Source organism: Poeciliopsis prolifica, unplaced genomic scaffold (genome assembly GCF_027474105.1).
Source record: "Poeciliopsis prolifica strain line A6 unplaced genomic scaffold, Auburn_PproV2 SCAFFOLD081, whole genome shotgun sequence".
NCBI classification, from domain to species: domain Eukaryota; kingdom Metazoa; phylum Chordata; class Actinopteri; order Cyprinodontiformes; family Poeciliidae; genus Poeciliopsis; species Poeciliopsis prolifica.
This window is the reverse complement of record NW_026562456.1, coordinates 415,048-441,735: the sequence shown is the minus strand read 5'-3', so window position 1 is coordinate 441,735 and position 26,688 is coordinate 415,048. Positions and strand designations below refer to the sequence as shown.

The 26,688-nt window shown below is 37.6% G+C and overlaps 2 protein-coding genes across 3 annotated transcripts in view; both read left to right on the top strand.

Moving 5' to 3' along the window:
- The first annotated feature begins 145 nt into the window (after nucleotides 1–145).
- On the top strand, nucleotides 146–26,570 carry ptprr (protein tyrosine phosphatase receptor type R). Of its 2 annotated transcripts, XM_055021994.1 has the most exons (17): nucleotides 146–837; nucleotides 1,108–1,489; nucleotides 5,173–5,459; nucleotides 10,009–10,122; nucleotides 10,198–10,344; nucleotides 10,424–10,573; nucleotides 12,478–12,600; nucleotides 12,679–12,800; nucleotides 13,345–13,473; nucleotides 17,039–17,228; nucleotides 18,433–18,517; nucleotides 19,397–19,476; nucleotides 20,881–21,018; nucleotides 21,623–21,733; nucleotides 21,814–21,971; nucleotides 22,048–22,161; nucleotides 22,550–26,570. In XM_055021994.1, the coding sequence occupies exons 2-17, from the start codon at nucleotides 1,402–1,404 to the stop codon at nucleotides 22,641–22,643; spliced, it is 2,130 nt and encodes a 709-aa protein (XP_054877969.1). In that variant the 5' UTR covers nucleotides 146–837; nucleotides 1,108–1,401; the 3' UTR covers nucleotides 22,644–26,570. The 2 variants fall into 2 exon arrangements, with proteins under 2 accessions (XP_054877969.1, XP_054877970.1); XM_055021995.1 differs by lacking the exon at nucleotides 146–837 and having other exon boundaries at nucleotides 1,106–1,489.
- ptprb (protein tyrosine phosphatase receptor type b) overlaps nucleotides 22,667–26,688 on the top strand; it is a 37,850-nt gene continuing 33,828 nt past the window's right edge. Inside the window, exon 1 of the mRNA XM_055021993.1 lies at nucleotides 22,667–22,780. The gene's annotated coding sequence lies outside the window, so the exon portion shown is untranslated. The remainder of the gene's footprint in view (nucleotides 22,781–26,688) is intronic.

Below are 26,688 nucleotides of genomic sequence, written 5' to 3'. Positions count from 1 at the left end.
CAATTATCCAAGCACTGTTGGGGTGAAAATTACTCACTCGGGTTTACCTTGTATAAGATGAGAGTCATCCTGACCTCTGCAGGTCAGGATGCTCTGGAACACAGAGGATCCTGACCTACAGAGTTAGTACATGTTGTTTACACCCAAAAACAGAAGTGCAAAAATATTCACCAGGCAGACTGAGAGAACTGACTTCTCCTTATCTGCACTTATAACAGCAACTCGCTCGGACAACGTAAACTTCATTTATCCTTTACTAAAACCATTATTGCTAATTGTTAAAAATAGATATACTTCTAATACACTCCAACTACAATGTTCCCTGAAGGGAAACAAACTTCTGTAGATGGATAAATATTAAACTTCTTCAAGATATTAAAAATGATTTTAGATGTCTGGTTTGCAGTTCTTCCGCATGACTTTCCCAAGTAAAATCTTTAGCTATAACAAACAATAAAATCTTTGGAATATTTAAGCATGCAAAGTTGGTTTTAACCAACATTCATATTGCCCCCATTAATAACTCGTACAACTTTGAAAATTCCAGTTTCTACCCTTATTCTGGTCGCTAAATCTTAGGGTAATTTCTTGGTGTTGCGCCACAGGCAGCCATTTTGTTTTTCTAATTTCGACGACGACAGGAAGAAAACAATATCTATTCTTATAATTATATCTTAGTTTACGGATAAAACTAAAAACTGAAATGTTTTGTTGATTGAAAATGCATGTTTATGAAATATAACGCTTTTAAACAAACAAGTATGTTTTAAAGAGAGGTCAGTGGTAGAATGAAGGAAGCGCGAGCGCGTTTAGCATTAAGCTAGCATAGCTGTAAAGGTAAGTTGAGTTCGAAATTTACATTTTAATTAATTTTTTTGGTGAAAAATGTCTTGCCTGTAAATGAGTGCATGTAAGATTTTTTTTAACATTTAAAACTCAATACATGTTATCGGGCTTATGAAGGGCTAAAGGGTAACCGTTATTGTAATCAAAAATAAGTACTTATTGATTTTCTTTAATGATTAAAATATTTCCAACACCAGAAAATGATGCTGTTATTGAAGATTTCTCCTCCCCTTCCTGCTCTCTCCCCTCTCCCATCGCCAGACCTCAACCTGAGCGTCATCTTTTCTCATTATCTCTCAGACACGGATGGAAATAACCCGTCTCAGTTCGGAGCCGCCTCCGCCTCCACCACCTCAGACCGGCTGTTCCCCCGTCGCTCAGGCCGTTGCAGGACACTGCAGGGCGGGGAACGAGCGGTAGCAGCCCCGGCGGCGGAGCGGCGACGGCTGCTTTCAGCGTAAACAAGCATCTTCTGCTGTCCTTGATGTTCCTTGACAGCGCTAAGAGGAGCTTCAGAGAGGCAATTTGCTTGAATCTGACCCACAGAAAGGCAGCATGAACCGCAGCAGAGGAAGAGGAGAAGGAGGATTTTTCACCATGTTTTTCTCGCTGTGTTTAATTTGGACACAGCTGCTGATCCCAGGTAAGCGTCTGCTGGCTGTTTGCTGCCTCAGACATCAAAAGCACACAGAATCAATCCAACATTTTGCTAAATTAATGTCTTTTGCACAACCTTCTTAAAAATTATTTAAAAAATGCCACCTATATGTAGATCTGACACTAAATCAATCATATATCTGTACAGTTTACTTAAAATGTGCTTTATGATTGGCATTTATTTAAATATTGCAAATAGACTGAATTTGCTGTGTGTAAAAGCAATATAAAAATATTATCAATAATTGTAATATTTGTAAATAAATTGTTTCCCTACTGTATTCATAACATTCAAAATCTAACTGTTTGCGTTGTGTCAATGCAAACACAACATTGACACAACACAATGTTAAAGTGCAGCTTTAAAAGGGGAGAATGAAATGTAGTATTTTTAGCTTGGAGAGATATTTGAGTCAGCTGCAGAAGATGCCAGCATCCCCACTGCATCTTCAGGGGCTGTTCAGTGATGCAGTTCCTGTGTGAACGCCTTAAATATGAATATAGGTCAAAGTAGACCTTCAAACTGAGTCCTTATAAAAACATAATTGACACCGAAAGCAGCTTTTATTTACATGAGTGATGAGAACATTAATATCAAAGGATGCATTAATTCAAATCTAGAAAAACGGAGCTTTATTTTTGGTAGAATCAGTTTTTTTCTTGTAAAAATGAGCTGGTAATAGTTTTAGTCTGTTTGTCATAAATTAGTATTTTTAGGTGAATGAAAAAGAAAAAGAAAATAATACGCAAACCTGATTCTTACAGACATAAAATATCAGTGTTGGTGCCCAAATTGTTGTTTATTTTAGTCAAAATTGACCCAACATTTGGAAAATAAATGGGTCAAAAGATTATCTTAACACAGAATATAATTTACCTTTTGTTTATGTGTTGTGTTTCAGCTGGGTGATAATCTCAAACTTTGGTCACATTTTTTTTGAAGATATGTAGATTTGTTTTAAAACCAATGTGTTGTAGAAGTAGTATATTTAACGAAAATGATCTCATTTGATATTAGTTGAGTAGAATCTTATTTGAAAAGTAAAAAATCATCTGTAAACTTTACTTTGTGTTACACTGAAGAGAATGATGCGCCGGTTAACGAAAATGATCTCATTTGATATTAGTTGAGTAGAATCTTATGTGAAAAGTAAAAAATCATCTGTAAACTTTACTTTGTAAAAACGTTTTGATGTCAGAACTTAACTTTTTTCTGTTTTTAATGGTGGTACACCAGGATATTATAATGAAAGTTTGATTCAACATGTGCAGCTCTATATTAAGTTACAATAAATTTCACATGTTGAATGATTAGATTTATTGCAAGTCAACTAACGGACACTGATTCACTTAAAAAGGTGGAACATTTCCTGAAAATCTAATGCAAAATACAAAAAGTAACTTTTTGACCCAAGAAATCCAGCTTTAAGATGACTTAATTTGTACCAAATGTAGATTATTTTGGTCTGCTTAGGAAGACATTTTGTCCTTTTAGAATGTTGCCAACATATTTAGTTACATATCTCAATTTAAATAAAACAAAACAGATTTATCTAATGAGGTTTATGTTGATGTCAAGTAATGAAAAAGATGAAAAGGAATAGTAATTAAAGTCATCAATCAATGTAATAATTGGGTCTGGATGGTATGACTGAAAAACTGAACACGACGTAATAGCAGTCTATAGTGATAATTAATTGATAAGTTTTAAATATCTAAAATACTACCAAACTAGTGGAGTGACGTTTCCTGTTCCATCCAGTTTTCACTCCGCCATCTTGTTTTTTAATATATTACGAGGTTACAAGGCTGAACCTGAAACTGCTGCTGCACAAGTCACGCAACTGGTTGTTGCTAGGTAACCAAAGAGCGGGTGAGTTAGTTGGTTCCACCAACCTAGCATGTCTTAGTTGGCTAAATCTTTCCCTCTGCCTACATCTCCCAGAATGCTGGATCAAAGTCAAGTGAATATTTACTATTTTAAATATTCAATCAGATGTATTTTTTATTGTTATTGATCGCAAAATATATTAAGTTATTATTCCGGCCTAGTAGGAGTATCAATATCTAATTTAACATGGAGCACTAATTCTTCCTCAGTAGTGTTTTATTCTAACAAATATATAAAAATATATGCATATTTTTAATATTTCATTCATAATGATGTTAAAGTGTCTTAGATTTGAGTTATGAAACCTGCAGAAATTCTGCAAGGTTACTGAAAACCATCTGAAACGCTCAGTCCTTCATTCTCATCTGGATCTTTGAGATAAGTTTGTGTGTTTTTTTTTTGTCAGGTGTTTTCCATCATTGGTTTTGGTCATCTGATGATGACTAATTGTTGCTGTAATTCCCTCCTGTAGGCTCTCATTGTGTCTCTGGTTTTAATCGGGGTCTTCAGGTTTGCTCTGCTTCAGGAAGAAAACAGCTGACATGTTTTATTCTGTGGTACAGTCTTGGTTCTGTCTGGTTATTTCATTTCTGTTGTCTTTATCACAGTGGCTTTGCTTCTGGAACGATTTAGCTGATTAGATGGAGAACATTTGATTAGTCTGTCGTGGTCAGCAGGTCGCTCTGACAGAGAAACTGGGAGCCAAATTCTGGTTCTTGTGATTGATGATTCAGCTGTGAGGCAGCAGCTGTGATGCTAATTACATGAGAGGAGCAGATTGAGCTTCTAGCATTTTCTATACAAAACACTCAAGCAGTCCGCCTGTTCTCTGCATTTGTACTAATATCGGAAAGCAGATGATTTATATCAGCTGTGTGACAATAACAAAAGGAGAAATCCAATATATAATCTCAAAGGAAAAGGAAATGCCTCTCTCCATTTGTCTCGTAATTCACATCCAGCCTGAACAGAGGCATGGTGGTAGCTGTCCAATCAGAGCTCACCTCAGCATCCTGCATAGCAACCAGGACGCTGTCGTCAGGTAGAAAAGAAGTGAGGAGGGGATGGAGAACGCTGAGTCAGGTTCACAGCATCTCAGGAGTTAAATGCAGATTTCAGCTGTTTTTTCAGTCTCAAAAGGTCTGAGACAGAATTTATTTGGCTTTAATGTAAATTCAGACTTTTTGAACCCAAACTATTTAATTCCTGCCCCATCTGTTTAATTTAATTTTTGCTATCCATTAATTTCTGCTTGTCAGGCTTTTACATAATCCAAAAATTGATTTTTAGGAAAGAAAAATCTGCTGTCAGAGGAAATGGGACAATTCGAACAAATGTGAATGGGTCCGTTTGTGTATTATTTAGTTTGACTGTTTTTTGGCATTTTTTTATGTTGTTTAAATTACATGTAATATTTAGTTTTTTTAAACTTATGTTTTATTTGTTTAACTTTTACTACCATTTGTTTCATATAATTTATCTGTGTCTTTGTTTATTTTTTATTTTATGGTTTTGTTTTATTATTTTTTCATCCTAGTTTTACGACTTTCATCAAGATTTAAAAAATTTGTTTCTTTGAATATGTTCATTTTCATCATCAGGCCATCTGCATTCATCTTCATTTTACTCTTTTTCTCCATTCTTTTCCTTGTTTAATTCTGTATTTCTGTTTTTAGTTTTACATTGTTTCCTGTGATCATATTTTGTATCTGTGGATTAAAGCTGCCCTATAAATAAACTATAAATTGATTGAATGTCTACTATCATCTTTCTCTCAGAATATTTCGCTGGCGGTCCGTTCCCGACTCACCGTCCGGGTCGCCACACTCTGATCGCTCAGAGAGATGTGAATGAGCTGCCAGAGTCTCGTTCCCACCTCCATCTCCATCGCCACCACCATCAGCACCAGAACCAGCACCCAGCCCGGTCGGCCCGGCCCGAGTCTCGGCTTCAGCAGGAACTCAGCGCCCGGCGGAGCTTGGACCTGCTGGAGCAGCTGCACCAGGATGTGGAGCCGGACCACTTCGGCTGGCGTGTTGTACCCGGGGAATATGTGGTTACCATGGTGAGTGCTTTGTATGCCTGTTGCTGTGATCAATTCATAAATTGATCTCATGATCAATTAAATGAGCTCCATATTTTCCATTTTCTCTATGGGTTCAGTTATGTGTGCTTTTATTTTAGTTGTGTTTAGCAGGGGTCCCCAAAGTGGGTCCTCGAGGGCCGGCATCCTGCTTGTTTTAGTTCTCTCGCTGATTTGACGCACCTGGATCAAATGTTGGCTCTTTAGAGGCCAAAGGAGAACATTGACATTCTGAGAAGGTTGTCACTACAGGCAGGATGTCGGCCCTCGAGGACCCACTTTGGGGACCCCTGCTTTAGAGTATGTTCAATAGGTTCTCTGAACTCTGATTCAGAACCGCAAAGCATTCTGGGGGATGTAGGCAGAGGAAAGGCTTTAGCCAACAAAGCCAGGTTGGTGAAATCAACCAACTCCCTCATTCTTTGGTTACCTAGCAACAACTAGTTGAGTAACTTGTGCAGCAGCAGTTTAAAGTTTCACTGCTGTGCCTCATAGAAGCAGGAATTTATTGTGTCATTTATTTTTTATCGTTATAAATTAGAAGAATTTTGATTTATCCTCATAATAAATTACAATTAATGATGTTTTAAAAAAACCTGTCCGTGTCTTCAGGATCGTTAGTTTTATTATTTTCTTAATAATAACTTCAGTAAATGAAAAATAAATTTGAAAATATGCTGAAATGCGGTTAGTTTATGCAAATTAATGATATAAAAAATACATTTCTTCATGTAACCAGAGTTGTAAGATGTGTATTACAAATATGAATAATTTCCAAGACCAGTTTTTTGTTTGTGTGGCTATGAATGCCACACAGCTCCACACAAAAAAAAAAAAGTAAATTGTTCTTATTATAATTTTTATCATAGTAATAGTACCACTTAAGATCCATATTGCTCACCCCTATTGAAATAAAAGCCAGCTTTGGATAATATTTTCTGTGATTTATGTTTTTAGAAAACAATAAACGCTCTCTTTCAGGCTCCACTTTTAACCAGATTACTGATGCACCTGAAATCTGTAGCTGTCTTCTCATAGGTTGGTTGTTTTTTAAGGCGGTGATGTCGTCCTAGAAACATGTTAGAGAAGGTCAGAGGTCAGAGAGCAGAAGGCGAATGATTGATCACATGCTGCAGACTTTTCTCTATGTATGAAGCTGCAGTCTCTGTTGCCATAGCAATGCTAACAGCGAGCGAGCAGAGCCAGTTCCCTCCACAATGGGCGGTTGTGTAACTCTTAGATAAACAGCAGTGACCTTCAGAGACAGACAGAGACACGGGGGACACGTCTGGGAGACAGAGACGCGGTGAAGCAGGTGTTTCTCGCCGCATTCGTCCTGCTGGTGTCCCAGTTTTCCGATGCCGGGTCGGTCCGACTGCAGCTCACACGCTCTCATTCCATTCTGCTGGATGTCAGAGTTCTGCAGATTTTCCCGAAAGTTTTCTGAAGAAATCAGATGTTTGTCTTGCACAATTTCGACTCAAAAAATTTCTACAAACTTGGTTTGACTTTTTGTTAAATTATAAATCTAGATTCTCTTCCACTTGAGGCAAAAATATGGGGCTAATCTATGAACCACTAAAACATCAAACTCAGATTTTCATTCGGTGTTTTTCAAGCATCTTTTCTCCATAAACCTCACTAAGATGTCTGCAGAATAAATGCATTTAGAGTTACAGGGTGTTAGCATAACAACCGCCAGCAGATCCATAGTCTGCAGACAGAACAGTCGGAGGTGTCATGGACGCAGATGCATCGTGGGAGTGGCGACAATCTGCAGAAACCTCCTGTGGAATCTCAAAGACAGATGGGAATGCTAGCAGTCCGCAGACGGCAGTGTCTCTGTTTTCAATGTTCGTTAGGAAAATAAAAGCTGCTCTTTGCACAGATCGAGACTTCCTGTGTGGTCACGTGACCCAGCGTCCCTTCAGGCTGTCTCTCTGAAAGCATCCTTTAATGCGCTAAGACGTTTCCTTGCAAGCATTCAAGCTGAGAGAGACCCTGACATGTGGTCAGTAGGCCTGTCGCTATAAATAATAAATCAATTAATTGCAAGATGAATTAAAACTATCAACCTCATTTTAATTATCGGCTTCATTGTTTCTTCCGGCCTTTTTCTCTTTCTATTGATGACACTGAATGAAAAAAGACTCAACTCTGGTGCTCTCCGCTGTCCCGTCCTTCCTCATTTCCTTAGTGTGATGCCCAGCACAGCTCACGACATAATCTTACAGCTGTCAGCCGACTGTCGGCCCTTTTTCAAAACTTGAGAGACCACAGACTCGCTGACAGAAATCCCAGGTATAACGATTTGATCTGGTTCAATTGTGCTTTTTGGCACAATTGAACCATTGTTTGGTATCCAACAACGGGTACAAAATAATGGCTACAAGTCCAGTTAACTAATTTTAACTGGACTTTGATTAGTAGTAAAGCACTAATCAATGCTTTACTACAATCTACCTTCAAGGCATGTGGCTAGTGTCAGTCCTGACTGAATGGGTACCATTATAACCTATTTATGTCACGTTAACAAACGGTTTATCAACTGCCATAGGAATTTCGCTCCAATTCCTCCCCTTGTCATTTCTATATTCTTTGCACAAAATGTTGAATAAACATTAATATTTCCACATATCATCTCCAACGCCAGCTGGACTTCGGGCTGCGCTGTGTCAGCTGTTTGGGATTTCCCTCCATAATTTCCCTTCAGAAAGCAGGAAGGGGAATCCCAAACATTTGAGTAAGTTGCACTGCTGCATTTTAAGGTTTCGACTTATAATTTCTGATTAAAAAAATAACACTGGATAAAACAGGAAACGTTATTCAATGAGTTTGTTAGAATTTCAGATATTTAAAACAAAAAAATCCTAAAAGATAATTATCAAAATCGACTGATATCAAACGGTTATATCGTAATATTTTTTCAGCCATATTGTCCAGCTCCACCTTCATTTAAAAAAACTAAATTTTTTGTTGTTTATTTTGAAAGTAAAATATTTTCATATCAGTATCTTCATGTTTTATCCACAGTTTACCTCTGGAGGAGCTGAAGGAGTCGTCATCCGTTAAAAAGTTGTTTGAATCAGCTTCTCTGTCCTAGAGGCTTTAAAATGTTGCATTGATCCTCTGCTAATTGCTGACTAATTGATTGAACCCTCTCCACATCCCTGAGTGAACTTTGACCCCTTGCCCCGACCCCATTCCAGCCTTCTCCCCACTGAGCTGTTGGCTAATTACAGCCTATAACCACTAAAGTGTGTGTGGCTTGGACAGAAATAGTACCTGATCCCAACAGGAAGCACAGTGGGATAATGGCATTACCCGGGCGACGGCCAATCAGGTGGAGGGTTGAGCTGTGTCAGGCTCTAAGCCAATCAGAGATCAGGGAATGAGTAGATCAGGAAATGGAGCGAAAAGTCCCCGGTCGCTAAGTGACAGGCGGCTCGCCTCCTTTCATTCAGAAAAGCTTTGCGTGGTCGGCTTGGTAAGGCTGTTTATGTTGTTTATCTTTCTTTATTTTATCTTTTACCTCATTGTTTTTTGTTTTTTAATGTGAAGCCGTTTTATTATTTTTCTGTTTGTTTAAAAGTTTAAATGACTCCGGGGTCATTATCTGCTTACACAGAAATCAGTGGATTATTGCTGCCTGGAGATTTTACAGAGAAAATCTCAGAACAGAAAAACTTTAGACTATAAAGATTAGTTCAAACAAAAACCCAGGTGTAAACTGATTATTATTTTAAAATATTTGTAATATTATTGGATAATTTCTCTTGGTCAGGCTGTTTTTCTTTGAGTGAAACCAGCAACCAGCCACAGTCTGATAACATCGGCTCTGGGAGCTGCAGGTTTTGTTCCTCATATTGAATTAAGTGGCAGCAGAACATGTTGTTATTTTAGCCATTAGCAAACAGCCGCCCACTCTCCCACTCATACACACACACACACACACACACACACACACACACACACACACACACACACACACACACACACACACACACACACAGTCAGACACACAGGGATGTTGAAGCAGCCGGTGGGCTTCAGGTTGGTGGACAGAAAGCTGCAGAGGTCAGACTTCTTGTTTGTTTTCCTCTAATCTCGTTTTAAAAAGCAATCTGATATATTCTGAGTCTGTTCTGCTTTTATTCACTTAGAGGAAATGATAAATATCAGCTCAGTAGGTTTATGGATAAGTTCAGGACAAATAATAAAGGCAGAGATGATCTGCATCCTTTTTGGATCATTTAATATCACAAAGGACTCTTTGGAGTGGAATAAGTGTTACATTTTTGGTGCTAATTGAATATTTACCCAGTTGGACAGAATCTGAGGACAGCAGATGCTCAAAATGGACACTAATGATTTCTAAAAGTAGAGTTGGGTAGTAACTAGCTGCAGTTAATAACTTGCTAAATGTAGCTAATTTAAATACATTTAACTAGTTACTAAATATAGCTAGCTTAATAACTACCTACATTTAACTAGTTAGTTATTTACTAACTAACTGTTTTCTTTGTTTCAGTACTTGGCTGTGGGAGTGAGGAGGCTGAATATCAGTCACCTCCTGTGGTTCCGGGACGGCGTAGCGGCGTCGCTCGGCGTCGCTCCTCAACATGTTCACATCAACAAGCTGAATGTAAGTCTGCTCCTCTCCCAGTCCGTTTCGTCTCCGTATTTAACTCACTTCCTGTTGGATGGATGCTCCTTACAGGCCAGAAACGGCATCGAGCTCTTCGTCTCCTCTGAGAGGCGGGACATCTTTGAGCTCCGCCCTGCGAAGGAGATCGTCCAATCACTGAACCGTAGCGTTCTTCATCACCATTTGGCCGACTTCGGCATCACGGCAGTCAAACCGGAGGTAAATGTGTGAAATCCCAGAATTCTCAGCTCTTTTCTGGTGATGTTCCGACGTTCCTCCATGTTTCCTGTCCTTCTAGTGCTGCAGAAACATCCCAGACTCTTCCCCTTCGTCTCCGAAGAAAAACGTCCTGCAGGACGATCAGAGGGATCACGCATGGAGCAGAGATGGGCTCTACAATGTCGTCCTCTTCTTCACCTTCTTCCTCATCATCATCACCTGCCTAATGGTAAACAACACACACATGAACAGAGCTCCAGCTCAGTCTGTTGATTAACTACAGGATAAAAAAGTCAAAATTTTCCACTCTTAGACTTTGATTATGTTGAATATCAGTTAAGAAATCAACTTATTTCTTCTCCAAATAGTGTAAAAAACCTTCAATTTATGTTATGGTAGATCAATTTTCTTTTTTTAAATCTGATTAATAAGGTATGAAGAAGAATTTACCACCACTAAGCTTCAGTATCACTTCCTGTTCTTACCCATTCCTGTGCCTATATTTCTTTAAAAATATAAATAAACAGTATAAAACATATAGCATTTGGAGCTTCATTTTAGAATATTGCTTATAGATTAGATCATCAGAAAAGATTAAAAGTGCTTAGCAAAATAGACTTCTTAGAATTTCCTGGTCTTTTTCTGCTGTCTGTTGTTTGTGACAGAGTTATATGTCCAGATGAAAATTTTGTTTTTTGTTTTTAATTTGGAGAATAAAGTCATAATATTACGAAAATAATGTTGTAATATGATGAGAATAAAGTCATAATTTTATGAAAACTCCTCGAAGAAACTGTTAAAATGTAGAATGTTGAGGTTCATCTGAAATTATTCATCAGTTTTACAAATAAAGAAGTAATCTTTTAACACACCAGTAACTAATTATTGTGAGTTGCTGGACATCGATTGTGTCAAAGTTCTGGTTGGCATTAAGTAACAAAATGACACTTTCATTCATAAAAGATAAAAAAGAAATGTTGAAATGGGGAACAAGACAATAAGTGTAGAAATTAGACATGTAGAAGTAAAAAGAATAAGCATAAAAATAGATGTTTTTATTTATTAAATGAAATAAATAAAAATAAGAGGAATAAATCAAAAACATGATTATTAAATGTTACATAAATAAGCAAGAAATTGGAGAAAAAATTTAAATTAACATTAATATTGTGCTAGAATTGATAAATGCTAAGAAAATAAACATTTAAATAGATTTAAATGGCAATTTAGTAAATAATTAATAACCTGAGTTCTAAAGAGTAAATCCATTTGAAGTAAAATTTGTATATTTTCCATTCCTTCCTTTGTAGTTTGACACTTTGACCTCATGGGGGCGCCCCAACACACAGAGAAACCTCAAACACTTCCTTCAGTTTCTAGCAGGATCTCATCTGATTGCTTTTATCTATTCAATAAAATGTTTCCAACAACTTAAAATTGAATGGAAAAAAAAGTTAGGAGTTAAATAGAGATTTAAAGTTAATTTATATAAAAAATACAAACCTCTCTGTGCTTGAAGTCGTCACAAATGTCTCTAAATGTCAATACAAGCAAAAAATATGTTTCAAAATCAGCCCAAACTTCAAGGAAACTACATTTACACACACAATTAACACATTTTATTCATTCATATTAGAAATGTTTCCTAACTTTAATTAAAGTAAATTAAACACTTTTTGAGTTAGTAAAATAATAAAAACAAAGTTTGTCTATGTTTTATATTTTATACAAAAAATATAAAATTGAAAAGATTTGATTAAAAACATTTTCCTTAAAATATAAGAGCACTAAAATGTTACAACAATCCTTCACACATTATTCCTTATTAGTATTTATAGCTTATTAATGTTTGATAATATCTATACATTTTGTCTGTTTTATGTATTTTTTTTGTATTTCTTGTCACAAATATGTTCAGAAATAAATTTCTGAAATAACGACCTTCAAATAATTCATTATTAAAGAAAAAACTAAATTTGTAAATTTTTTTTTTTCACTTTGAATTGTCCTTGTTTATATTTTCTTAAAGATTTTTGGAATATTTATGAAAACAGATGTTTCCTCTCTTCATGCTAAAGTGGATAAAGTTTTATCTGATCACTTTAACCTTTAATCAGGTTATTTTTTCCTCAGGTTTTGTACCGAATGAAGCAGAAAGTTCCCGTTACTGAAAAGCAGCTCAAAGCTCCGCCCCCTGACCACGTCGTGAGCCTGACCCTCCCCCCCGACCCTCACAAGAGGTCAAAGGGCACCAAGGTCTGAGACACCAGATTTTTTATTTTGCTTGTTTTGTGAAATGTTTCTGTAGCGGCATTAGTAGCTGTTTTATTTCAGGTTGTGACATCAGAAAGCATGGTCCAATCTGAGCCCCCGCCAGCTGTAGCCACGCCCATTCACCAGCAGCAGCCAATCAGAGCCTGCCGCCGCCTCGCTCCTCCTGTCGTCCCTCTGCCCAGGTGAGTCGACCAAAGGAAGATTGTGACCTCGTAATAATAAATTCATAATTTTTTATATAAATATGTGAGAAAACATTAATACATTTTGAGTTAAATCCCTTAGATTCTTTTAGAGAAAACTTGGAAATTTTTGGGTAAAAAAAGTTTTAAATTTAATAGAAACACCCCACACCATAAATTTTTTGTATTACACCAATAAGTTTGCAAGAAAAATTCATAAATTTTGAAATCAATCTAGTAAATTTTATAAGAAAGTGTTTGACCTAGAAAAGTCTAAAATTTGTAAAGAAAAAAAACTTAAAAATTTTGAGATTAATGTCAGTTTCTAGTACATTTTTGAGCTCCAAAGGTAAATATTTTGGGGGAAAAACCTCGACTTTTGCAAATCAAAAATTTCCAAAAAGTTTTAGTTATTTTAAAGAAATTCACTCGTTTTTTTCCTCTAATGGCTGTGATACACAGGCAAAGCACGAGTTTGTCTTTGTTTTTGTGTTGTAGTTTAAGTCTCGTCCTGACCGCCATTTTTCTGTTGATTTTTTTGTAGCCCTGTCCCAATCATCAACACCGACAGCCACACCCCGCCAACGAGCGTCCCCCAGGTAACAGGCGCTAACGAGCTGAAACCTTGCCCCTCCCCCTTCAGGATGAAACCGGCTGCAGGCCTGCAGGAGAGGTGAGCGCACAGGAAGTGATTAATAAAGTCAGAAACTAAAATAAGTCCAAAATATTCCTTTAATCTGAGATCTTATCCTCCCCTAAATAAATTTATTTGTCATCATTTACAAGCTGTTTATCCAGTCAACTGAAATAAAAACTATATTAAATTTCTTAAATCTCCTTTTCAGATCCGCTTTATGGTTTATATTGAGACACATGATGGAGCAAAAATAATTGGGCTCGTTTATGGAACAAAATAATTAGAAAACAGGAAGAAATGTGGAAACGTTCATAATGTTTGGAGGGGAAAACCGTCCTAATGAGCCACCAGAACAATACCTTGTGTGTGTTTAGAGTACAGTGACCTCTGACCTCTGATTGTTGAAGCAGTCAGGTGTTCGATTCTGTTTGTGCTGCAGAACAGGCAACATGAGAAATTGTCTTTTTCATTTTTATCCCCCATTAACTCGATTTTTAGCAATTTCACTGAAAACAACAGAAGAATTAATAGTTTTTTTAAATAAATGTATTTTTAATGCTGAAACTTACTGTAGCTTGTAAGCAGGGCTGGATAATACTGCTTAAATATAACATCTCACATCCAATTTCAGACTTGTTTTTCTTCACTTTCTTTGCTAAATAACAATTTATAAATGACGTAAAATATTTCCAAAAGTGTTTTTTAGTTCATTATGCAACAGTTTTAGGACCAGACTGTGAGAATTTTTGTTTAATTATGAGAATAAAGTCATAATATTTGGAGAACAAAATAACACAATTTTACCTTTAAATTACAAGAAAACATTTGGATAATTTATTTTGTGTGTGTTAAAGGTTTTATAATATTACTACTCTATTCCCCAAGAAGTACAACTTTATTCTTTTCATTTTCTAAAAAATATCTTAGCCTGATATATTTTTGCCACATAATAAAATTGGTAAAAATCTGCTTTTTGTTTTAGATAAAAAAACAACTTAACTATCTTCTTTTGGATTTTGAGTTTTAAAACTGCATCATTTCTGCATACTATAAACTACCATGAAGCCACATATTGTAAAAGATTTCAATCTCTCATCTGAAACCGGGTCTGTTTCCTGAGTATTAATGACCTGTTCTGCTCCCATCATACTAACAATACGAGGCGTGTTTTTAAATAAGGATGCTCGGCTTATGTAAGGCTCATTGTTTAAATACTTTCATTCTTCTGCTCGGCTCTGAAGGAGAATCATGATGTTCTTGTTGGACTTCAGTTCGCAGGGCTTCCTTTAACCATTCTGCTTCTGATTTTAAATCCTGGTGAACTAAATGTGCTATAAAGCAGAAATGAGTTTTTTTCTCCAAAGGTAAAATTCTAAAGAGCTGATTAAGATGAAGAAGTTTGATGACCAGCAGCACATTATCTGTTGTTACTGTCACCATATTTATCAAATTTATTAGTTTTATACTTAAAACAGTTCATGACTTACAGAGAAATTTAAAAAGAAAAGCTCCAAAATTTACCTTTCAAATTCAAGAAGGTCCTGGGTTCGATTCCCAGCCCGGGGTCTCTCTGCACAGAGTTTGCATGTTCTCCCTGTGCGTGCGTGGGTTCTCTCCGGGTACTCCGGCTTCCTCCCACAGTCCAAAAACATGACTGTCAGGTTAATTGGTCTTTCCAAATTCTCCCCAGGTGTGAGTGTGTGTGTTCATGGTTGTATGGTTGTTTGTTCTGTCTGCTTCTGTGTTGCCCTGCGACAGGCTGGTGACCTGCCCAGGTGACCCCGCCTCTCGCCCGGAACACAGATGGAGATAGACACTAGCAACTCCCGACCCCACTAGGGGCAAGGATGGATGGATAGCACATTTCAGCAACGAGGCATTTCAAAGTGCTGTGCATCATAAAAACACCTCAAACGCAGCTTGAGATTGCAATTAATATTCAACCATTTCAGTTAAATACAGACAGGCAAGAATATTGCAAAAGTAAACATGTCAGGTATAAAAACTACATGTTGAACCTTTTCTTTAGATTAGTTTTTTTTGTTTTAGTCCCATTCATCATTAGTTTAGATTAGATTAAAACATTTTTTTTCTTTGAAAATTCAAACAAGGTCAGGTGTATCAGCAGAAATATGTAAATGTTTGAATTTTAGACACTAATCTTTATTTCAGTGACTTCTGTAGTGTCAGAATTATTCAGTTGTTTGAACAGGGATCTTTCTAAAAGCCCATATTTCTAAATCTAGAGATAAAACACCAAAAATACCTGGATGGTTGAGGTTCATTACATATTAAAGGTTCAGAGGCCCTGAATGTTTCTGGAGACGCTGAAGGAAGCTTTGTTTGTGAGCTTAAAGTTAAACCAACAGTTGCTACTCAGACGCTGCATTTCCATCTGCTGTATCTTTAGCAGCTCTTAAAAACCTGTTTGCGACTCATTTCCTGATGCTAGGTAGTTTCACATCTGTAAAGAAAACATCTTTATCGACGCCTCAGCTCGGTGCTGAGCTCTTTATTTAATCTGCTGCTCCGGTCTCTTCCTCTGAGAAGCAACGAACCTGAACGCCGGATGCCATTTTGTTCTGATTGTTTGATTGGATGGGCGGGTGCAGCAGGGAGAACACTTGGTGTTTCTTAAGGTAACAAAAGGAAGGAAGATTTGAGGCTCAGGAGTGAGAACAGGATGTTTTTCTGGTGTCTGTCAGCGTGTGTGTTGTCCACTCTGGATGCCAGCCAATCAGCAATCAAACAAATTGGAAGCAACGGCATCCTGGAGGGGAAACCGGCCAACACGTAGCCAGACAAAGACCGGGTCAGCCCACTCATGTTAACCCACCAAAGTATTCTGTTGTATTTTACATAATTTGTTCTTTACAGTAGGAAAAAGCTGCTAAAACTAGAGGAGGTCAGTGTCAGGGGCTCACCACAAATAATTAACCTCTGGACAAACGTGGTCCCACTTATTATAAAAGGTTAGTGACAAAGAGATGGATACTTTGTGTTGTTCTCAACATTTTCAGTAATAATTTTAGTTTAATTACAAATAGAAAGTCTCCATCTGCATCAAACTCCTGTGCTGGTTGGGCAAAATTGGTATCATACAATTCATTCTTGAATTGTAATTGAGGGACACATAAAATCAGTGCAAAATTAAATAAAATAAAACACAAGTCTATGTATTGACTGAGTATCATGTCAAAAAACAAGTATGTGGATATGCTGGTGCTTTATTTGTCACAGACTGTAATGTGTGGGAATTGTCTTTAATGTCTTTCAGTGGGGTTTTCGTGTGAATAAAAAAATTTATTCAGTTTTCCAGATATCTGATATGTGTGGACTGAGTATTTTTATGGAGTTTGAAGCTAATCTCGACAGAGCTTAAGAGTTGTAATTTCCTTTGCTTGATGTTCTCATGAACAGAAATATTAAGCTTTAACCTCACTGAAGTGAAAGAACCTCCATCTATCGTCAGTTTGATCAAGTTTCCTTTTGAGCCACAAATCCTAAAAGCCTTAAACTTCCAATAAAACTCAGGAAGGAAGCGTTAGACTTTCCACTCCTGACACTAATCTCTGTGTCCTCTCCCATCCTTCCTGCGCAGACGAGGCTCTAACGTGTCCCTGGTGCTGGACATGTCGGCTCTCGGGTCGGTGGAGCCCCTCAATGTTTCCGTGGTAACCCCCAGAGAGGCGGCGGCCCGAGAGTACCTGCTGTCGGCCGGACGACCGCTGACACGGCAACAGCTTCGTGACGTCGTGAGCAACACGCACAAGCTGCACGTTGAATTCGCTGTGAGTTTGTTTAAACGGTTTATTACTCCACAGAAACACATTTTAGATGTGCTGGTGAAGACTTCACAATGTTTGCACAAATGTAGACGTATTAGAAGAGCCTTTTGCCTTCACTGAAGGATAAATTAAGTTATTTAAATTTCTTTAAACCTTTTCCATGTCAGGACGAGTGCTGAAAAGCATGAACACAATCGCTTTAAAGGGGAATCATTATGCAAAATTCTGAGCTTGCATGTTTTTATACTCCAATTTGGACCTCAACTGCTTCTTGAAACAGTCCAAGCACTTAAAAAACCACAGTTAATGTTTGTTGGTGTCTGAAAAATGAGACGCTTCAAAACTTCACAATTGTCAAGTTGAAGGGCGCTGCTCCATTACCTAGCAACCCCAGCGGAGTTCTGCCTGTTACCTAGCAACCCCAGCGGAGTTCCGCCTGTTACCTAGCAACCCCAGCTGAATTCCGCCTGTTTCCTAGCAACCCCAGCAGAGTTCTCCCTGTTACCTAGCAACCCCAGCTGAATTCCGCCTGTTTCCTAGCAACCCCAGCAGAGTTCTCCCTGTTTCCTAGCAACCCCAGCAGAGTTCTCCCTGTTACCTAGCAACCCCAGCAGAGTTCTCCCTGTTACCGAGGAACCCTAGCAGAGGTCCAACATGTTTGGTCAGCTGGAATGTAAACGTTGAGTTGGGGGGTGTGGCCAGCAGCAGCTTATTTGGATTTAAAGTGACAAGATGCCCTAAAACAGCTCATTCTGAACTGAGCAGACTAAAATCTAATTATTTAAGAATTATTTTGTGCAAGAAATGTAATGAACATGTCTTGTATCACCCACAGATCTATCCCAACCTGTTCAAGGCAGCTTAATTGGCCAAAATCCAAAGAAGAATTAAACAAAGCCCAGAAAGTAGAGCTGCTTGAAGAGGAAATTTCTATGTCTTGTGCAGACATAGAAATTTCTTGCGTCCCTTTTTTTACAAACTGTTTTTGGCCTTTTCAATTTTGTGGTTTTCCACAGCAAATGCATAAAAACGAGTCCAGCTTTCCTTCCCAATCAGTCCAGTTTGTACGAACCAGAAGATATGATTCCAGAGGCCATCAGGTTCAGATTGTCTCGTCGTAAACATGATCGATCAGTATCAGTGATGTTCAGTTTATCTTGAAGGTAACATGTTTTGTCATTAATGTCCGTCTTTCCTCCCATCTTAGGAAATCCCGATGAATTTTATTGACCCTAAGGAACTGGATATCCCAAACCACAGCACTAAGAACAGATATAAGACCATTCTGCCCAGTAAGTCCTCCATGTTGCTAAGAAGCAGCAACTCTTCCAAAACATCTCATTGCCTGTTGAACCAAGAAGTTGTAAAAGGTTAACCTTCTCAAAGACGAGGAATATTTCACCCTTCCTCTTCCAATAATTTTACTCTGAGCACAGTCCGTTCTCACAGTCGGACGCTAACTCTGATTAAAACGTTACATAATGAACAATTTCTGGATTGTGCACTCATGTTTTGTAGGGTGGGAGGTGAGATTATCAAAAACAGAAGTGTTCCTTCCTGCAGCCAATCAGGAGAAAGGAATGTTCTCCTAAAGCTGCTGTCAATCAAACCTCTTCCTGCGCTCCACTTTCTGTTTTCTTTGTAAAGTGTTCATTGTGCTGTGCAGGTCTGTGGTTAGTCCTAACAGGTCTGCTGATCTGCTTCGACGGATCTGTCAAATCCAGAGTAATCCCTGCTAATCGATCCTAAGCACTTTATCTGGGTCAGGAGTTCAGGGTTTAAAGGAGGCGTCTCCTAATTACGGCTTTGATCTTCCACAGTGACATTTAAACTTTAAACACCTTTACTGGTCACTAATTATGTAAAATCAACACAATAAATCAGTTGAACTGAGACAGCAACATGCTGATCCAGTTTTCAGCTTTGCTTACATTTGGAGTTCCTCAAGGCTCCGTTCTAATCCTGTCAGTTTTTATTGTAAATGTATATTTTCTACAGATTTATTAAACATACTTATGCCCAACAAGGGGGCAGCATGTTGGGCTAAAGTTAAGCTAAATATGTTAGCTTTAAAGTACAAATCTTAGCAAACAGATTTAGCTCTGTTTGCTAAATCTGTTACTACTAGACCGTGCTCTTTTTTTTTCTCACCTCTTCTTCTTGTGTCTTAGATCCTCACTCCAGAGTGATCCTGAAGTCAAAGAGCTGCAATGATCTACTGAGTTCCTACATCAATGCCAACTACATAAGGGTGAGTAGCAGCTGTCATCCACAAAATTTCAGCCAGTTGGTGTAAAGTTTTAATAAACTTTTTTCTGTATTTATCTAATTATGTATTTTATTGATTATTTCCAAACCTTAAGCTCTTTGGACACAACCATGAATAATTATGACATTTTTTGCACCTCCTATCCATTTGCAAGCAATTTTCAGTGACAAAAAAGTTGAATTTTACAGACCATATCTGAAGTAGAGATTTTCAAAACTCAGTTTTGTAATTGATCTGGAAATATTAATTGTAGATCTGAAGATTTATTGAAAGGAAAAAAGGAACCATTTAGTAGCAGCATGTAGCTTCAGTTATTACAGTAAAAAACTAGAGATCAGGTCAGAAATCTGGGTTTGAAGATTCAGAGACACATAAAGACAGTTACAAAGACAGACTTTTACCACCTGAAGAACATTTCCTGGATTAAAGGATTTATGTCTCAGAAAGACCCACAGAAACTCATCCATGCATTTTTTTAAATTACATTCGTTACTGCAACAGAATCTCCAGGTGTGACTGAACAAATCTGAACTCTGCTGATGGTGTTCTGACTAAAACACTCTGTAGGTCACAGAATAAACTTTTTCGGGAAGTTTATAAGTCACTGAATGATGTAACATCATAACACATTAAAGATCTGCATTTCCAGAACCAGAACCAAACATATAAGTTCTGTGTGCCACAAATCTCGAACAAACTCCCATAAAACCACAAAACAGCAGAAACACTGAATTCATCACTAAAATCCATCTGTTTAGGGTTGCTTTTGATTAATTATGACTGGAAAATTGATTAATTTTAGTCTGGATTTCATCCTCTTATTACTTTTCTTTATTGTGCCACTGCATTATAGTGTTTCTTGCTTGTGGTTTTAGTTTTTTTATCACATAAAAGTGTGTTACAAATAGCTGATATACTTTTACCAAACAGAACAAACCACAAGAATCTGAATATTTGCATTGAGCTTTAGGTTGTTGTGTCTGCGTCTCTGGGATGTTTTGTCTGTTTTTCTCCATCAGTTGAGAAGGAAAATGAAAACCCAGAACGTGAAGGACTCTGTCATTAACCTGGAATGTCTGCAGCGTTTCTTTGTTCTTCTGGATTCCTTGTGTTGAAACGTTGTGAAAGTGAACTCCCGGTGCAGTCTGTAATGTCGCTCTCAGACTCTCACACAATGGAGCGCCTTCCTGTCAGGAAACTCTGCAGAAACAGTTTAAACTGTCACACTTGAACTCTTTGTCCTACTGTACATAATATCTCTGAAGCTGACTGGGAGAAAACATTCCCGGGGGTGGGCTCAAAAACATGAGGCACTTTGTATTTATGTGAATAAATGTTAAAAAAATGTAAGATTTCAGAGTAAAACTGCAGTGGCTCTTCTTTTAGGGTTATCTAGGTGACCTGAGGGCCTTCATCGCCACTCAGGGCCCCATGGTGAACACGGTGAACGACTTCTGGCAGATGGCATGGCAGGAGGAGTCGCCCGTCATCGTCATGATCACCAAGCTGAAGGAGAAGAACGAGGTAATCCGAACAGGAGGAGGACAATCCCTTCGTCATCCATCCATTTAGTTCACTACCAAACAATGACAAGTGATCATTTTTTAATCAGATACAAAATACCAATAATTAAAATAAAATAGTGTAAACATGACATGTTTAGGCTCATAATACATTTGAAGGTAAAGTTGGGACGTAAACAGTATTCAGGTGGGGGAAAAAGAATAAAGAGCAACTTAAATTATATTTATTGTGCACAACTGTACTAAGAAGTAATAATACCAAACTATGTTTGCATCAGAGTCCAGTGAGTCTTTGGCGACATTAAAACACCAGATCAATTCAGATCTTTGTGCTGAAATGCAATAAAAAATTTTAAAGCGACCCAAAATGTAGACGCCACACAGCAGCGCTTTGTTTACAGGAGAATCCAGTAGGTTCTGTTTACTGAACTTACTGGATTCAGTAAGTGGATTCCAATTACTGAATCCACTCCAGTAATTGGGAGTGGATTCAGATATAAACAGTAATTCAGTTTATATCTGAATTACTGCGTCTGGCTGGACATTCAAACGATGTACAGGTCTGACCTGTGCATCAGATCTGAGTGCGCTCTGTGTGTCTGCAGAAGTGTGTCTTGTACTGGCCGGAGAAGAGAGGGATCTACGGCAAGGTGGAGGTTCTGGTGAACGGCATCAGGGAGTGTGAGCACTACGTAACCCGCAGCCTCACGCTAAAGGTCGGCCCTCCTTTGCCCTGCAGAATGATAATGAACCCGACTTAAAGTTCAGTTCTGACCTCTCCTGTGTCTCTGAGCAGTGCGGGAATCAAACCCGCATCCTGCAGCATTACTGGTACACATCGTGGCCCGACCACAAAACCCCGGACTCGGCGCTGCCGTTGCTGCAGCTCATGGCTGATGTTGAGGCTGAGAGACGCACCGCCGCCTGCGTGGGGCCCGTCATCGTCCACTGCAGGTACTGACACAAGTTTCGCTCCCCCTGCCGATAAAATGTCTGAAAACACTCAACCTGTGTGTTCCTGTGTTTGCAGTGCTGGGATTGGCCGGACGGGATGCTTCATCGCCACGACGATAGGCTGCCGGCAGCTGCAGGTGGAGGGGGTGGTGGACATGCTAAACATCACCTGCCAGCTCCGAACCGACAGGTAAAAACAGCTTAAAGCTCTCAGACGTTAGAAAGCTCCTTATCTTGAGTCACTGGTTGCAATATGACCATCAGCGCCCTCTACTGGATGGCAGCCAAACTACAACACTAAAAGAAGGTCGAAGCGAAATCTAATAAGCCAGTAATTGGGAGTGGATTCTTTATTTCTGCTTCAAATAACAAACTTTATATTTACTAGTTTCATTAATAAGTGCCTTAATTGAGAGTGATTAAAAAAAATCAACCTGTAAAGTGTGATGTTATATGTGATGCAGTGCAAAAAAATAAGGAAAAAGACGAGCATAAAATAAAGTCAGTCTTGCTTTAATGTAGCATTTTAGGTTAATTAAATAAATAGTGACCAGTGTTTTGTGTTCCCTCTTGTGTAGAGGTGGTATGATCCAAACAGGTGAGCAGTACGAGTTCGTGCATCACGCCCTGAGTCTGTACGAGGCGCGGCTGCCAGCTGAATCCGGCCAGTGAGCGCTCGCCGCCGTCCGACCTCGGCTGTTAACGGAAACGGCTCATGAGCTTTGGAAGTTCTCTGCCAGCAGGGGGAGACTCTGAGACGCTGAAGGGTGATTATAGTGAGCAGAGACTGGAGAAGAAAAGAGGGGAAGGTAAACTTCAACACTCGAGATGTACCCTTTCTTCTTCTTCTTCTTTTTGTTTTTTTTTGGGCGATCAGTGGCACTCGATGGACTTCTGTTGCCCAGACGACTGGGATGGTTTTTAAAAAAACTGACTGGATACGTCTCTCTGTCTAACATGGATTTTAAATTCTTTTGTAATGTGATGTTCTTCTCAGAAATCTATTGGAAAATGACTGTTACTTGGTTTAGTTTTAGCTACTGTGGAAATATATATCCCTGTTTGTGCGATTTACTCTGGAATTTCATCACATGGAAAACGTCTTGTTTAACAACAGGGTTTACATTGAGAAATGTTTTACATTCTTGGCATCTTTAATCAAGTTTAAGTTCATTCCCTTTTAAAAATCCAAGTGGGAAATCCACAGAATATTATCCAAAACACATTCAGGATTTTATAATCAGTAAGTTGCCAGACAATCCAAACCATCTTTAAACCATCTGAAAATATAGAATGAGTTAAAATGTTTTTCTGTTTAAATTACTAAATTCATTTTTCAGTCATGTTTTATTTGTTTTTTTTATGACAAACTGACAAAAAGCAGGAGGCACCCAGATGGAAAAAGCTGCCTCCAAAAAGCTAAATAGCTTTTTTTGTGTCCTTCATTTGCACATTTCACTCCAGTTTGCTGGATGAAATTCATATTATAGGTCTTAAAAACAATTCATTATTGTTTTAAAAAGCATTCAAAAGCCTGAAATTATAGTTGGTGAAACATGCAGAAGCCTTGAAAATCCACACAGTTACTACATTTTCAAAATTACTGATATTTACTGGCTCTCGAATGGCTCTAACATTAGAGTAAAAGCAGTGTTTCCAAAATGTCAAATTGGTTTTATAACATCATTAATTGGAACGTTTTGAGACAATAAATCAAAATTCTTGTCACGATGAGGGATTTTTACAATAAATGAGTGAAATACGATAAATGCTTCAAGTGAAGAATTCGACTGCAGTAGCAATCATTCAACCTATGGGGGGCAGCAGTGAGACGATTTTATGCAAAATATTCAACAAAAAAAAAACAAATTTGCACAAAAAAAAAGGTCAAAATTTTAAGAAAGATATAAAGTTCAAACCCCAAGTAACCAATTTGGACAATTTAACATAAAAAATATGTTTATTTGCGAGTTAGTTACACTAATTTTAATAAAATACAAAATAACCCATTTTTCTCAGCCTTCCCTACAATCTCGATATTAAGGCTCCTTTCAACAACAAGTGTATTTTAATGCAACTTTTACAGCAGGACTTACTGACGTCTGCTCATATTTAAGAAAAAAAAGAACTGAGTTGAATATATCATTTATAGAATAGAATATTGGCTGGTGCTACCCAAGAATTTAAACCAGTTTAGCACTGGAAACGGTTTATTGTATTACATGTGAACCAAATTAAACTGTTTCTCCTGGGTTCTGAACTTTAGTTTTTGTCAGTTAGTTAGAATAAAAATAATAATCCAGTTTAATCTACTGGTTGTGAGCGCCTACATGGAGCTTTTTTCAGCCATAAAATAAATGTTTAAAGCTCCCAGCTGGATAAAAAGCTTCTGGTGCAAAGAAACCAATTAGTTGAATTTAGCTTTAGTAGCTCCGTGTTGTATGCTTTAACGTTGAAGCAAATAGTTGCTGTAGATGACACGCCTTTCTGATGCAATATTTAGTTAAAACAATTGCTAATAATGTTTGTAAACTATTTACATTTTTACTCTGTAATAAATGCAGTCTGAGAGCCAGACTGCATTGGTTAAAAATAAAATAAACATTGAAACGTTTGATGGTAGAAAGGAGATGTTTAACAAAACAAAATGTATAGATCTCATAAAAAGGTTTGGTTTTGTTTTCCTCTAATTTTCAGACATATAACGGAAATATTAATTACTATTATTATATTATTAGAAAGTAGCTGCTTCACTTTAGTTTTTTATCAGCTGGTTTTATCCCAGTCATGTTTATTCATCAAAAACATGAGATTTCATTTGTTATTTTATGTAATAAATCCAGAAAAAAGTAAAATAAAATACACTTAAATAAAAAAAAGACAATATATATATATTTTGATCAACTTTTCCGTGTTTAATTCTTGAAAATGTTATCTTAAGAATTTAAAGCTGTGCTCTCTAGACTTGTTGTTGGCAACATTATCAAAAAAATACTATTAAAATATATAGTTTAATAAAAATCTTTACAGTCCAATGGTAATAGTAACCCTGCTTTATACCAAAAAATGTGAAATAATCTTAAGCAATGGTGCAGGATTCTCATCAGTGTGCTGTTGTACATTTTATGTGATACATTATTTTGTTGCGTCAAAGTAATATCTTTATTTTTAAACATATTTCTTAACTTTTTTAAATCTGCAAACCTAATTTTCCTTGATTAGGTCAGCAAGAGCCAAGTGGAAACCCATATTTATTAAAGTCAGATAAAAAAATGCATAAAAACAAATAAATATGATCCAGAGTGTTTCAATCAAGAAATGAATTGTGCATTTTAGAGCAGATTGTGATGAAGCTGAAATATTGAGGTGTTTTGTGTTTGTTTCGTGGAACTTAGATTTCTAATGTAATGCCAGTAACGAAGAACATGAGCTACTCTAGCGTCTGATTGGCTCTCTGTGTGAACGGGACCACTTGTACAGTACCTGTACATATAAGTGCTTTTAAACTTGTGTGTGGAGTTGAACTGCAGTCCATTTGCCACAAACACAAGTGTCTTGCTGCTAAAACTGGGATTGTTGGGACTGAATTGGACAGACTGCAAAGATGGAAAAACTTTTCAAGACTTTTTCTATGTACAGATATATTTTTATTTACTTCTTTCATTATGACACAATCATGGGACATGAAACGTTGGACTAAAAACCCAGCCTGCCTCCTGGGAACACCATCACTCTCTCTTTTCACTGTGGGCTCAGTCAGGGATCGGATGGAAATTCAGACGTTGGATTAACCGCCCTGACCGAAGTGAGAGTGAGTTCATTTCAGCGCCCCCTACAGGAGCTGGTACAACAACACACACTGCCTCTGACGTAGTATTGTGTCTGTATACTAGGATGTGGTACATGTTGTGTACTTGAGGTTAAAGGGACCCTACATGGTTTGAGTTGGAAGAGAGAAACGTCGTTAACGTAAATGTTAACGAGTTAGCATATTTTTAAAATTTTAAGTCAACTTTTCCCAAACTGCATTTGGATTATCACAACAACAAGAAGCATTTAGGTTCCAGGTTTTATGATAAAAGGAAAGACAATTAGCTGACCTAAGAATGAGTTCACCACTCTTACATAATAAATCTAGCTTCTAAAACATTCTCTGTAGTATTTTTGAGCATTTAAAAAAACTAATTAACCACCTTTAAAGATAATTAAATGACACTGCAGCTAGCTAAAATGGTGTGAGCTAATCCTGAATAAAAGCTGGTTAGAACATAATTCTACCTTACAAGTGGGTTATAACTTTGTGGTCGACTGTTACCTTTATGATAAATGCATTTGATTTCTAGCAGCCAGATAACTTGGGGTCCCTTTAAACCATTCAGACACAACGAATCATCGGTCTGAGTACACTTGATGTTGATTAGTGCACAACGGTCTAACTAATATACGTATAAAACATGACTTACAATGTACTACAAGCTAACTTGAATGTTGTTAATGGTCCAGAACATTAGCCACTGAGTAGTGGTGTAACCGTATCTACTCTACCCTCATATATACCGTTACGTGTAATCTGTGCAATAAATACGCTGAAGAGAAAAACTGTGGCGTCTTCACAACACAATGGCTTCAACAACGAGACTCCACTCCTGCGGGTTTTATTTTTATTCATTTTGTTATTGCTGACTTTACATTAGAGGAAAGATGGTCAAAGTGAGGA

Excerpts from the sequence above, each read along its gene's own strand:
- ptprr (XM_055021994.1), top strand. The coding sequence starts at position 1,402 with ATGAACCGCAGCAGAGGAAGAGGAGAAGGAGGATTTTTCACCATGTTT. Across the intron at positions 10,123-10,197 it reads TTCACATCAACAAGCTGAAT|GCCAGAAACGGCATCGAGCT; the intron begins GTAAGTCTGCTC and ends TGCTCCTTACAG. Across the intron at positions 12,801-13,344 it reads CCTGTCGTCCCTCTGCCCAG|CCCTGTCCCAATCATCAACA; the intron begins GTGAGTCGACCA and ends ATTTTTTTGTAG.